At 32.9% G+C, this 14,336-nt stretch overlaps 1 protein-coding gene across 1 annotated transcript; it reads left to right on the top strand.

Annotated features, from left to right (window-relative positions):
• The first annotated feature begins 13,085 nt into the window (after positions 1 to 13,085).
• LOC128867028 (N66 matrix protein-like) lies at positions 13,086 to 14,101 on the top strand. Its single transcript, XM_054108120.1, has 2 exons — positions 13,086 to 13,732; positions 13,831 to 14,101. The coding sequence occupies exons 1-2, from the start codon at positions 13,086 to 13,088 to the stop codon at positions 14,099 to 14,101; spliced, it is 918 nt and encodes a 305-aa protein (XP_053964095.1).
• Positions 14,102 to 14,336: the final 235 nt, after the last annotated feature.

Below are 14,336 nucleotides of genomic sequence, written 5' to 3'. Positions count from 1 at the left end.
ATATTAAGTCGATTATAAGTTATAAATCATATATTCTTTGCAATGAAGAAAACTTGAAACTGGCCGTAGCATTAATAAAATTTAATTTTAAATAAAATAATTTAAACTGTATTATATTAATTAAAAAATTCGCTTTTTTGCGAGTATTTTTCGCCCAGCAAATAAGTCAAATGTATCTTTACCAGCAAGCATTCCATCGGCCGTTCACACACACACACACACACACACAGCTAACAGTATTTAACTTTTTACAACATTTGATTGAATTCTGCATCGCTACCATGCCATTTATCGGTTCACTGCTGCAGCAATGCTGCCATGTCAACTGCCAACCCAAATTTCATTTCCACATTTCACCCTCACTCAGTGTCAGCAAGCGCATGCAAACAAAAAACCGAAAACAGTAACTTAACCTAAGGTACGCATGCGTATGAACACAGTTTTTAATGTGTGCAGCTGCCACATTCCCCACATGCCACATTCCCCAAGCCACAACATGCGTACGCAAAACACACATTTTCGAAAATCTCAAGTTGTTAATTTAAATTTTGTTACCTTTTCTTGGCCACTTGGGGGAAGTAACCGCCGCTTTATACTCTGTATGTACGAGTATACGAGGCCGCTAATGGCTGACCACATATCCGTTGTATGCACACCCACCCACGTATTGACGAAGGTGTGCAGTCAAGTTTTTTCATTGGTAAATCAACCACAAAGAAAGAATTGTTGGAAGTTTTTTTCAAAAAGCAGCCTTCTATACATTTTTGTTAAATTTAAATTGTTAAGCTTTTTGTACTAATCCAACGCCAATCATTTTCAAACATTTTCGGTACTTCTTACTTTTTGTACAAAAAGTTTCCTGGTAATTTTGGTAGAGTGCGAGAAAACTATGCATCAATTGTCTCTTTGTAAGATTCAATGCCATTCTCAGAGCTTAGCAGTTGACAAATTTCTTTTTTCACTGTTCATTCCGCTCGGAAGTATATGTCCTCGACAAGACTATTCCATCGTACGGACATCTTCCTTGGGCGGCTACTTTTTCCTATACCAAGTGTTAAGTATCAATTTCGGAACAATTTACTTTCTCTTAAGCGGGCACTCTCTTGGCCGGACGTGGACAGCTATTTTTCACCACCATACATACATACTATACTTACTGAATGCAAAAAAGGGGACTTCCTGGATAAAGTGTGATGTTTTTCCATGCAGATATTTAGTTGGGTTTGCGCAGTGATTTTTTGTTGTTTTGTTATTTAAGTTAAGCATATTTTGGTAAGCTTAGAGACTGGCTTAACTAAAAATAATATATATATCTTAGAGGTAATACATTTCGTAAAATAAGCTTGGCCAAAGGTTCAAACGGAAGCCATAAAAAACTGTTTCCAAAAAGAAGGGTTAGACAAAAGAGGAAATGTATCAACAGAATTCGATCCCGAAGATGTCTTGCCGCTAGCAACGCTGGTTTCATTATTTGAGTTATGATAAATTCTTGGAGAATCTAATTTAATTTCTGATCTATTTATAATAATGGATGATACATGGACCGGAAAGCAAGATTCCTGGTTGGATACTGATGAAACCATGGAAACTATTAACGATCATAGTACTGGAACTGAGAGTATTAACAAAAAATCTAATGAATTTTCTCAAACAAAACAGCTTTGAATGTAGTTTTCAACCAAAGGCGATTTTGCAGCGATGACTTTACTGCCTTCGAATTGTTAAAAAAAGATGGAAAGTTAAAACCTAAAATGTAATATTAAGATGTTTTTCCTTAATACTTTCAAAAAAATACATACACATTTGTGTTTGAATAATATAATACTAATATTTTTTTTCCAAAAAGAAACATTGGGTAGTCGAAAAAGTCTTTTCGTATTTTGTCAATAGATGTCGTTGGAGTCATCTATCTCCAGTGTTACCAATCACATTGTGTCATATCATATGGTGTTAGAAAGCTTTAAGCTTCATTTAACCAAAAACAAATTAAATTCGGAGAAGTTGAAAAAAAGTTATAGCTGATCATAAATGAGTGAAAATAATGAAGAAATTCGCTATATTTTGAAATTTTTGTATAAAAAAGGGAAGAATGCCACGCAAGCCACCAATGAAATTTGTGAAGTTTACGGAGACGATGCTGTATCAGTTCGAGTAGCACAACAATGGTTCGCTCGCTTCCGTTCTGGAAATTTCGATGTGAAAGATGCACCACGCTCCGGTCGACCTATCGTTGAAAAAGTCGATGAAGTTATGGAAAAGATTGACCAGGACCGTTACATAAGCTGCCATGATATCGCCAAGGCACTAAACATTCATCACCAAACGTATTTGAACCATTTAAATAAAAAAGGCTGGTTACAATAAGAAGCTCGATGTTTGGGTACCACATGAATTGTCTGTGAAAAATTTAATGGACCGAATTAATATCTGCGATTCTTTGCTGAAACGAAATGAAATCGAACCATTTCTGAAGCGAATGGTAAGAGGAGACGAAAAATGAATCAAATACGACAAAAATGTGCGAAAAAGATCATGGTGCAAGGGTGGTGAAGCTCAACAAATGATCGAAAAGCCAGGATTGACGCTTCGAAAGGCTATGCTGTGTGTTTGGTGGGATTGGAAAGGAATCATCCAATATGAGCTGCTCCAGCGTGCTCGAACGATTGATTCTACACTTTACTGTCAACAACTGATGAGATTGAAGCAAGCAATCGAAAAAAAAGGCCAGAACTGATCAGCAGAAAGGGCGTCGTCTTCCATCAGGACAACGCTAGGCCACACACATCTTTGATGACTCGGCAAAAACTGGGAGAGCTCGGCTGGAAAGTTTTGATGCATCCACTATATAGCCCCGATCTTGCACCATCGGACTACCATCGGACTACCATTTGTTTCGGTCAATGCAGAACTCCCTTAATGGAGTAAAGTTGGCTTCAAGAGAAGCCTGTGAAAATTACTCGTCGCAGTTTTTCGCCGAGAAACCACAAAAGTTTTACACTGATGGAATAATGTCTCTAGAAGAAAAATGGCAAAAGGTGGTCGACCAAAATGGTACATATTTGCTTTAATAAAGTTCATTATAAATATAAAAAAAATGAGTTGAAGTTTGATTAGAAATACGAAAAGACTTTTTCGACTATCCAATAATATTCAATTAATTAAAAAATACAAAGTTCTAAAATAAGCTACCCTTCCCTTGAGCGGACACCTCTCTTGGACGGACAAAAGTTGACTGACGGAGAGTGTCTACCCAGTGGAGGTTTCACTGTGTTATAGAAGCTGTTTTCATGACTAGAGCTCGATAAATCTGTAAAATATTGTAGATACTCCTCATTTTACAAATTTTTCTAGTATCTCAGCGCTTCTAGTATCAAATCTCACTTAACAGCTTAATTTATATGGCCTAGTCCCTTTCACGTTTAACACACTAAACCATTGAAGCTGGGAATTAGAAAAGCAGTGACTTGTAAAGCGAGTGTCTGTTGTTAAATTACCCTGAACATAAACAGCATAATTGCCAAAGTGAATGTGAAGTTAATTTGTAAGAAATTCATGCGCGCGTATTTAGTTTGAGTTTGCTATGAATTTGAATTGGATTTAATCGAAACAAAGCGCAATAATTTCTGCATAAAAACGTGATAGAAGTTGATTTGAGAGTTGCAGTCAATATCATCTAATTAATAGTGCATAAAAATTAGTAAAATAACTCAGTTCGATATGAGTCTATCACTGTGATACCATATGAATGAAAACATAATAATAACCTGTTTGCCTGGATAAAACTTACAATGGAAATCGATTTCAAGTAAATTTTGATGAAAACATTTTCGGTTCACAATAATTTGTATTTATCATCAACAAATTTGAGGAAAGTCACCACGTTTTTTACTGCGCTACTCCTCAGCATTTGCAGCATTCGCACATTTACTTAGATGTGTCTGCCTAGCTCACATGCATTAATAGCATAAGCCAACTAGAGCGAAGCACAAAATCAACAAACAAAAAACGCTAAATGATGCCGAAGAAACAAAGTCAAAAACCGCAGAGTGGAATAAGACAAACACGCCATTCGCTTTTCAATCATCAACTCACGCCAACAACCACCCATAACTCATTCACTCATTGTCACCAAAGCCATAACAGTTGTTGTTATTTCTCTTTTCCTTTTCGCCGTCACTTTTCGTTCATTAATTTAATCAAGTAATTCACATATTTTGATTATAGTCATTAAAAGCGTATACGACACGCTTGTCCATATGCGTAGTAAAATTTTATTCAAAAGAAAAAAATATTATATAAAGAAAATTATCACACTAGAAAAAAGTTATGCAAAATTAAACAACAGCAACAACAACAAGTGCAAATACACAATGTGATAGCATTCCAAGTTTGTTTCCGAAGTCTTTTGTTGGCCGTTGTTGATTTTTATCTGATGCGAAATTAACCACATCAAACGGATTGTTAAGCTGTTATTATTATTTTTTTTTTTTGATAGGCTAAAATTTCAATTGCAAATATTTGTGTTTGCAATACCCCTATATCATACATGCACCTATAAATAATTTTGTTGCATTTGCTTTTATCGCCCATATTATTCTGCCTCGATTGTTTTAACTCAAAAGAGTTGCGCTTTTAATATTATTACGGTACTTTGGTAATGAAAATAAAACAAAAAACAATTTCACTTTTTAGTGGCCAAAAAAATAGAAAGAAAACAAAAACAAATTAAAAACCAGATTTTATATCAGGTTTTTATTTGTTTTCTATTAATTCTCACTTTACATGCCCTCTTTAGCTCCTGCCTCTGCAATCGGTCAAATCAGTTCATTGCCCGATTTTTATTGCTAATTTTGTTTGTATAATAGAAAATTTCCATTTCTTTCGCTTTTGTTTACTCATTTGTGATTTTTGTAGGTTTTTGTTTGATATGAAATCTTTGCGCTTTTTTCTCATCATCAACAACATCGGTATGATTTTTTTTTCTTTTTTGATGTTTGAGTGATAAATGACATGCCATGGATCTCTTGCTCATGTTCAAAATAATCATAATAAGCACCCATTCGTGTTTTTACTTTATTTTAGTTCTTTTTTGTTTTAAATTTTATTTGTTGTCATACAACGTAATGCCAAGCAAAAGACTACACTGCTGGCTTTAGTGCATGACATGGAGGCAATTAAATCTGTATATATCACCCACGCTTAGATGTGGTCAACTGCAATGCAGGTGGTGGAGTTATTGCAGCTTTGGTGGGTGTGCCATGAAGATGTCGTAGAAGGCATTTCAATTTCTCAAATTAGCTGCAGTGGAATTGGAATAAATTAAAGTAAAATTACATCAAATTTAATAAAACTAAATTTAAATGAAATTTGTGCAAAAAAATATGCAAACCATTTAGTCCCTCGAAAAATAGTCAACGATATCAAGTCAAGTTGGTTTTCTTGTCGTATTTTTCTTAAGAGTTTTTAGCTCTTAATTAGTTCGAATGCAATGAGAAATATAAAGAAATCAAAAAATGTGTTAAAAAATTAAACTATTACTAAAAATTTAATCAGTACTAAAAAAGAAACAAATATCTTAAGCCTACCCTACCTAAAAAAATCACGTCCTCTAAATTCAAAAGGCAGCTGACACAGCCAAGTCAAGTCTTCTTTTTTCGCATTACTTTTTACCTCACATATAGCTCAAATGAAGTGAAAATTTGAAAAATTGAAAATGTACTAAAAAGTGTAACTAGTACTAAAAATTAAAATAGTACTAAAAACGAAACGAAAATACCAATTCCATTCATATTCATATATTCATTCAAATATAAAGAATTGAAAAATGTACTAAAAAATTAAACTAGTACTAAAATCTAAAAAGTACTAAAATCTAAACAAAAATACCGAGTCTATCACATTCAAGTCAAGTGAATGATTTATAACAAATTTATTACCCCGCATGTGGTCCGAACAATTTGAAAAATGCACTAAAAGAGAAATAAAAAAATCAGGTACCCCAAATTTAAAGGCAGCCGACACAATCAAATTAAGTCATCATCTTCTGCAAGAGTTCATTATGATTATGAAATAAAAATATACAAAGGATTGAAAAATATGCTGAAAAAATGTGCACTTTATTAAAAAAGCAACAAAGAAAAATTAAGTCACGCGAATTAAATGAAAGTCAACACAGTTAGGTAGAGTCTTTTTTTTCATAATACTCGTATTTACATAGTTTAATTCAAGTAGTTCAAATGAACTTCAAAAAATTAAAAATGTAGAAATAATTGATAAATGTACTAAGAAATTAAAATTCCATTAAAAAGGGCACAAAAAATCATGTTCCCCGCAAAAACGAATAAAATTAAAAATGCACTAAAAAATTAAAAATGTACTAAAAAATGAAAATTGGTACTAAAAACGGAACAAAAAATCAGACTTCCCAAAATAAGAGAAAGTAACCAACAAGTGGCTCGAATAATTTCAAAATGTACTGAAAAATTCTAAATGTACTAAAAACTAAACAAATAGGAGAAAGTAGCCGACACGTGGCGCGTAGTAAAAATGTACTAAAAATTTAAAATGTATTAAAAATTAAAAAAAATAACAATCAAGTCCCTCGAAATAAAATAAGATAGTTGCTCTTATGGAACAATTGTGGAACAGCATCGAGAATCACTCCACAAATAGGGCGAAGAGCTCGGCCAAACACCCAACAGCAGTGTACGCGCCAATTATGGTTTTTTTCTTAGTAAGACCTATGTCAAGTTTCCTAAAATCTCGTAGTTTTTGGAATAGTTAATAACTCGGCAGTTTTTTTAAGCTCATTTATGTTAATCATAACCAATCCGCTATTGCACTTTTCCCCTTTACTTCCATCTTTCATCAGAATGTATTTTTGTAATTTTTGTATTATTTTGAGTTTTCTTCTTTACAATTTTTATTTTTATTTTTAAAGAAAGAAAACAAAGAAAGATATGTTATGCATGACAAAAACTATAAACTTTTGCCTAAACTTCTTCGAATCTAGAGAAGCTCATAAGATAGGGTTCTTCGAAGCTGCGATTTCCTCTAGGCTGTCATTAAAGCTTTTGTGATGAAATTGAAATGGTGTTGCCTCCAATTTTTCCAATCCTCATCCGTTAAATTATTTAATGCATTTACTACTTGTTCATGCCGTTTGCCTCTCATTCATTGCTTCAAGGCTCTCATTGTATCTCACACATTTTAAGTATTGGTATATATTTTTATTTCTATTGAACACTCACTTATTTTCTTAATTGAGTTATATAACTTTACCTCTATAGGGCAGTTTTCATTAGCAGCGTTATATTTTTTTTGTCGTTTACAGATTTTGGTGGGATATCTAATATAATCCTCACCCTAATATACGGTGTATTCCAAAGTAAAAAAGACTTTTGAAGTAGAGCATTTTCTGTTCATACTTCCTATGCACGTATATGAGATATCTTGCGTACGAAAACACATTCTTTACTGATTTGCGGTAAAAGTTTCATGGCAGGAATGATCGAGTATTCGAGCTGAATATTCCTCATAAAGAACTTTACATTTTTGGATGATAATCCGGCATCATATCCATCGACACCTGCAACTTAATTTTTGACTAAAAATTGCGTTTTAACCCACCAACGCTCCTGTAGCCCAGTCTAATTTTTACCTAATGTGGATGCTATGGTACATTGGCCAATGAAATGCAAGTCATTTTTCAGGAAATCTTACAAGCCATCCAACATATTTGTACAAATATTTTGACGAAGTCGCGTCCAGCTGTCTAAATTACCATTTCGGTATGCTGTTCTTTTCTGCAAATCTTTGTAACTGATTTGGCAATACAATTGTTTTTCATTTAGGTTTAAAAATTTAAATATTTCTGTTGACTTTAGAATAAACTTTGTTTTAGTCGCTTAAAGCGTATCAGCCTTCTTACTCCTAATGGTTGGAGAGAGATGCTAGATATTTATGGTTAAACCAGGTTGATTTGGTGCAATGCTATTGACTGAATTTTTACTGAATGTTACTTATCGAGTATTAAGGTATTTTAGGCATTTTTTTAAACCATGTAAAAAAATTATGCTTTCGCCCATAATTTCGACTCTCCCTCCAATTCTTTTAATGTATCAGACTATCTTCTCAACTCCCAGAAATCTATAATACACTTTTTCTCAATAAATGATTGACGATGGAATACCTCTACCTTCTTATTTCAATTGTACATTTTTACTAGGCTTGACGCCTAACAAAGAAACAAATATCCACGTCATTCAAACTGCATTTTTGTATCCGGAAATCATTGGATTACTGTTTTTCAATTGCCAATCTCGGAATAGGGAAGTGACAAAATGTCACTAAGTAGGTTTCAGCTCCATTAAACTCTCGTGTAAGTGCTCTATTATGTGTATGTCTCGAATACGAACCAAATTGGTACATAATTCTAATTTTTGGAAATATCTTGAAATCAGCCTCAATTGACAGAAAGGAGAACACATTCTAATTTTAGTTCAAATTCTACTCCAGCTGAACAACAATATATTTAAGGCATTTCGTTACCTAAAAAGTTTGCTGGTCAACACATTTTTCGCCAAGAAATGCAAGCAAAATCAAATAGAGCTTTAAATACTTTCAAGCCAAATTAAGTAATATCTTCCCCAGTCAAGTCAGCTGAGTACAATTGCATAGTTATGTCAAATCAATTCAAGTTGAGTCCAGCTGACTGAAAAAAACTCAAATGAAAACGAAAATATTTCTATTATTGTTTTCAAAATTGACTTAAACATCTTATATTAGTATGTAAGTATGTGCGCACAGTTTGTAAGTTTCAGCTGCTTTGCATACGGCACTCAATTTGAAACACAATATGCCTACACTCAAGTTCAAGCTTTTCCATTTTCTAACTGTCGCTGACCGCTATTTTTATGTTAGGCGCGTACATCTGAATAAAAATTTATACATACATATATAAATAGTATATTGCCTTCGAATGTGTGTCTATTGTCGTAGCCATATCAATGATAAATACAAAACTTTCTAATACCATTACAAACGGGCCACACAAATATAAATTATATAAAATATTAATCGGTGTGGTTTGCACCCTGCTGGAAAAACTTGGAGTGATGACACAAGTAGTGTAACTGACTCATAGAAGCCAGCTTACGTTGGTTTTGAGTTAGGTAAAACGTGCAACTTTTTCAAAAGTTTGCTCACTTCATGTCATTAAATTAATCTGATCTTTTTTGGCGAATCCAAACAGTTCACCTACTGTCGACGAGTATGTAGAGATCTTCGTAGTTTTTCGATGCCTTCGTTTTACTCGTTACTGACCTACGACCTTTCACTGCAGTCTTATCATACTAGATGCATACAAAGATCTCAGGTTTCGAATAATCAATGGCATTTATATTGGCTTCAAAAAGATTTCTGTAATCGAAAACTCTGTACGCTTTTTTCAATGAGAGTTACTGGGAGAAAACGCTAGAAACGTGTCCTTCCCATTTTTTAATTATAAAGAAAGATTGAAGATTTGTCATCGCTTAAATCTACAAATAAATCATATTTCCAGTTACTACTGTTGCCCCAATGAACGTCAGGGTTTTGACTAAAAGTGATCTACGTGATCTGCTTATCATAGCTTCTATGTTCTGCCCCTGTTCTGTTTAAGATACAGGCATAACTTTTGTTCCTATCGCCAGCCTCGTCAGCCTATTAAATGCCTTAATCTTTCGTTTGATATAAAATGAAATGTTTAATGTATTTAATACTTATAGAACATTTATTAACAATAAGGACAACAATGCCGGTTTTTAGTTGAAATTTTCTTATTTTTGCAGATTACTTAAAAATTTGACAGGATAAATAATTGGTTCATCTATTGAAGTAAATGCCACTTCAATACCGTTTTTTTCCAGAATTATGTAAGTAGTAAGTGTAAGTTCTCATATTTCAACGTAATACATGCAGTCAAGAGTTCCTTTTTTCGATAGCGATTTTCAGACAATGAAATTTCAAAAAGAAAATGTAGCTACTTGAACCTACCTGTACCTACTTAAAACTAAATGGGAGGGTAATTCAATAAATAATTGTTAAATAAAATGTTTTCAACCAAATTTTCCGTGAACCATCCGAATACTTAATACATCTCTACAGGTATTACATTTACAAAGAAAACAAAAAAAAAACAGCAGTGGAGTTTTTATGCATAATTATAGTATATAGTAAGTAATTTCTAACAGCAATGTTAGTTAGTCTAAATAAATATAATATTTGCGGTAACATAAACCAATCAACACAACTCCGTACGTTGTTTCCCGATGACCTGTATATATCAACACAGTTTTTTAATATAAAAATAACACTAACATTAACATCAGCCTCCGTATGCATTAACAGAGGCAGAGCGCTCTCATTTGTGATTTGCAGGTGAGCAGCGCTGTTATGAGCGCATGTATGTTCGATTCTATATGATTTCCAAAGCCATGGAGTTCAATTTTTAAGAAATTAAAAAACAAAAAATTGTTCACCTAAGACAATGAGAAGCTCATCCAGAACGCACAATCAAAATTCTAATCAAAAAAATGGGTATAGACGTTTGCGAACAGAAAGAAACTGCTTTCAAAATATATGTGAATTAGTATAGATAACATTTGTGTTTTTTTACTCTTCATTAAGAAATTAAAAAAATAAACTCTTGAATATTACATTTATATATCTTTCTTTAAAAAATATGTCTGCGTTTTTTTCGTATATCTTTCTTTAACAAATATCTCTGCGTTTTTTTTTTTTAAATCGGAGTAAATACGCTACCTTGGAACACGGAAAATGGAAAAAGGAATCGGCAGTCAGATATCTGAGCATCAAATGAGGATATAGGCAAATACAATTGATGCTTTCTAGTTAAAACTCAGCCAAAATGTGTGCCTCTTATGTAGTTCTACTTACTATTTCTAATTTACTAGAGGCACTGATGTGTGTTCATGAGGAATGGATTTTCCTGCAGTGCCTAAATATTGCTGGCGTATAATTTTTACGCGTATGTTGTACCCATGTGCGCCTATTGTCTATTGACTTTATTGCTAGCTTTCGCTTTTTTCATAATCTCTCTCCTATATTTTTTTATTAATTGCCATCTTTTCTTTTGTGAGATTGCTTCGTATTTATGTTTCGCTTGTCGCACAAATTATTACTTGCAATTTGAAATAGGAGAAGTTGAAAAGTGGAAAAACAAGAAATATGATGAAAATAATTAACGCATGCAAGAGACAACATTAAGTCTGGCCATTCAGTTCACTGAGGTTCGATTCGGTTCAGTGGAGTTCAACAAGAATGAATGTATGCAAATAAAGCAATGGCTTCGCTTTTCTATTGCTTCTAAGTTTATATCTTACTAGTGTGTATGTAAATGTGTGTGTGCATGAATGCAAGCACAATATTATGCTAATTTAGAGGCTCACATAAATATTTATAAATTAACGCATCACAGCAGTATTTTGTGTAGCTTACACTTACATGAACTTGTGAAGTGTCTACAGGCGTATGCATACTTATGCATACTTGTACGTATATATGGTTGTATATAGTTAAATTTCCACTTAATTCTTAAGTGATGTTTGAACATGAAAAATTCAATGCAATTGTCTAGTTAGCTAAGCCAGGTTTACCAATAAAAATCAAATACGGAATTGAAATATTGAAGGTGTCAGTGTCAGACAGATAATGGTTTTGTTAACTACTGGTAGCTCAGCACTACTGGTAAGCTCTTGAAGCTCAATAAAAACAAATAAATAATTATAAAATACAAGAATAACCGATAAGATGGAATTCAAAGAAAAAAGAAACAGCAGAGAAACTGTAAATAAATACGATGACCCAGAATGATGGCAGCCCGTTTAAGTCTATAATTTTTCATAGTTTTTAACCAAATGCGGCGATGATCGTATTTACATTAACCTCAGTTAGAAGCGACAAATTTACGCCTCTCTGACAATTTTGATGCTTTTATGCGTTTTTTATGGCTTGTTATTCTAATTTTATTAGCTGCACTATTTGAAATTAGTGCCTATAAATCATTGAATTGCGCATAAACAGATGAAATTTCAAATACACGCCTAAGTTTTCGAATTCTGTGAAATTCGATGTGATTTCATAAATTAAATATCGCAGTCTAGACTAATATCGTTTCTTGGTTTATTTCGCATGTCTATGAAAAAGATTGTGCAAATTTTTTATAACGCAATTCTTTTTTGCTCGTAATTTTTTACAACCTTGTTTGGTGCTGAAAGAAATGCGCCGCACTGCAAATAACTTACTTGGAAACGTGTTTTACACAATTTTTGGCAATGGAAGTGGCTTACCAGTTGATATTTTATTTCAGTTCATGGGTTATGATTCTGATATGTGTAAAGAAAAATATTTCAAGGTGAACGTGGCAGATGGCGCAATAGAACGAGTGTTAAGACTGAGAGAATATTGTTGCTCCATTAATTTGCTGTAAGCAAAATTGCCAGTAAACAGTTTTAGCATTCGACTAAAAACCTTTATTAATACGTACATAGAAATATTCCCAGCTTCTGTCTTTGCGTAAAAAGCAATGCAAAGAAATCGAATCGAACGGTCTTCTATCCACAAAAAAAAAGAAAGACTAGAGTTTGAAATGTTTTTATCTTAATTCTTTGACGACGAAGGCAGTCTTGATGCTTTACACGTATGACCACCTGCTACCCGCTGGTACATGAAAGAAAGGAAAGCAGGACATACTAGTGTCCCCGCTATGAATTTAATCAAGTAGACTACTGTCTTCGTTAACAATTTCGCTCTCTCATTTCCTTCGAAGTCGCTATTACTGGGAACCCTGATAAGAAAAATAACCATCAACTTAAATCCCAAGTATTACCCATGTTGCATTCCCTTACTAGTTGACAATTGATTTCAGGAGTTGATAGTGCGATATGGAACATTATACTTCTATTCTGTTTCTATGGTAACTTTATTCTTAAGCTTTTGTTGACTTTTCAAGTACTAAACGTATTTTTAAGGGATTGACTAAGACCAACTTTATCGAAATAAAGTTCTGACCAAAATCAGCGGCAATGCATGATGAATCCGCTGACCCCCTGCATAACGATTCAAAAAAATCCCAAGGGTATAATGGTGATATTGATAATGGTAATGGTAATCATAATTATAAAGGTAATGATAATGGTAATGGTAGTGACACTTGTAATAATAGTGGTATTGATATTGGTAATGATAATAGTAATGGGAATCATTCTGATAATGGTAATGATTATAATAATGGTAATGGTAATGATAATGGTAGTGACACTTATAATGCTAATGGAAGTGATAATGGGACTGATAATTATAGTGGTATTGATATTGGGAATGGTAATAGTAATGATACTTATAATGGTAATGATAATAATTATAGGGATACTGATAATGGTAATGAAGATGATAACTATAGTGATAATGATAGCTCTACCGGTAATGATAATGGTAATGGTAATGGTAATGATAATAATGATGTTAATGGTTGTGATAATAGTGATTATAATGGTAATGATGATGGTAATGGTAATACTGATTGTAATGGTGATGGTGCTGATGATGGTAATTATAATAGTAATGATAATAATAACGGTAGTTGCAGTGATAGTGGCGATAGAATAATAATGGTAATGGTAATGGTAGTTATAATGATAATGATAATGGTACTGATAATAGTACAAATAATGTTAGTAATAACGGTACTGATAATTTTGATACTGGTAGAAATAAAGTTAATGATAATAATACTGGTGATTGTAATGGCAACCATAAAGATAATTGTAGTGATAATGATAATGGTAACGGCAATAATAATGATAATGGTAGTGATATTGATAAGGTTATTGATAATGATGATAGAAATGGTAGTGATAATTATAATGATAATGATAGTAGTAATGATAATCCTATTAGTATTGATATTGGCAGTGATAATGATAACCACAATGAACTGCAAATGGTTGTGATAATGACGCTAAAAATTCAATCACAATTAATCAATCTAAAATTATTTTACTGCCCTGAGCGTTGTTTGAGTCGTTTGTCAATCAAGTAACTCAACTAATTTGTTTTAACTAATTAACCTTGAAGCTCTTCTTGCATTCGATTAATAGTTAGCAATTTGATATTGCCATAAAGAATAAAAAAATGTAAAATGATTAAAAAGACACTGCTTTTTAAGTATTTGCTTCGTAGACATAAATCAAAATGAAAATGTGCCGAAGCTCATGCAAAGCGAAATAAACAACAAATTATCGCATTAAAGCAAGTAGGTCATTCTCGTTCAACAA

The sequence above is a fragment of the Anastrepha ludens genome, chromosome 6, assembly GCF_028408465.1.
Source record: "Anastrepha ludens isolate Willacy chromosome 6, idAnaLude1.1, whole genome shotgun sequence".
NCBI classification, from domain to species: domain Eukaryota; kingdom Metazoa; phylum Arthropoda; class Insecta; order Diptera; family Tephritidae; genus Anastrepha; species Anastrepha ludens.
This window is presented reverse-complemented; position numbering and strand designations above follow the sequence as displayed.

Bases quoted from the DNA above. Each gene is read 5' to 3' on its own strand.
- LOC128867028 (XM_054108120.1), top strand. From the start codon at position 13,086: ATGCATGATGAATCCGCTGACCCCCTGCATAACGATTCAAAAAAATCC. The intron at 13,733-13,830 runs GTTAGTAATAAC...AGATAATTGTAG, and splicing joins CTGATAATAGTACAAATAAT to TGATAATGATAATGGTAACG.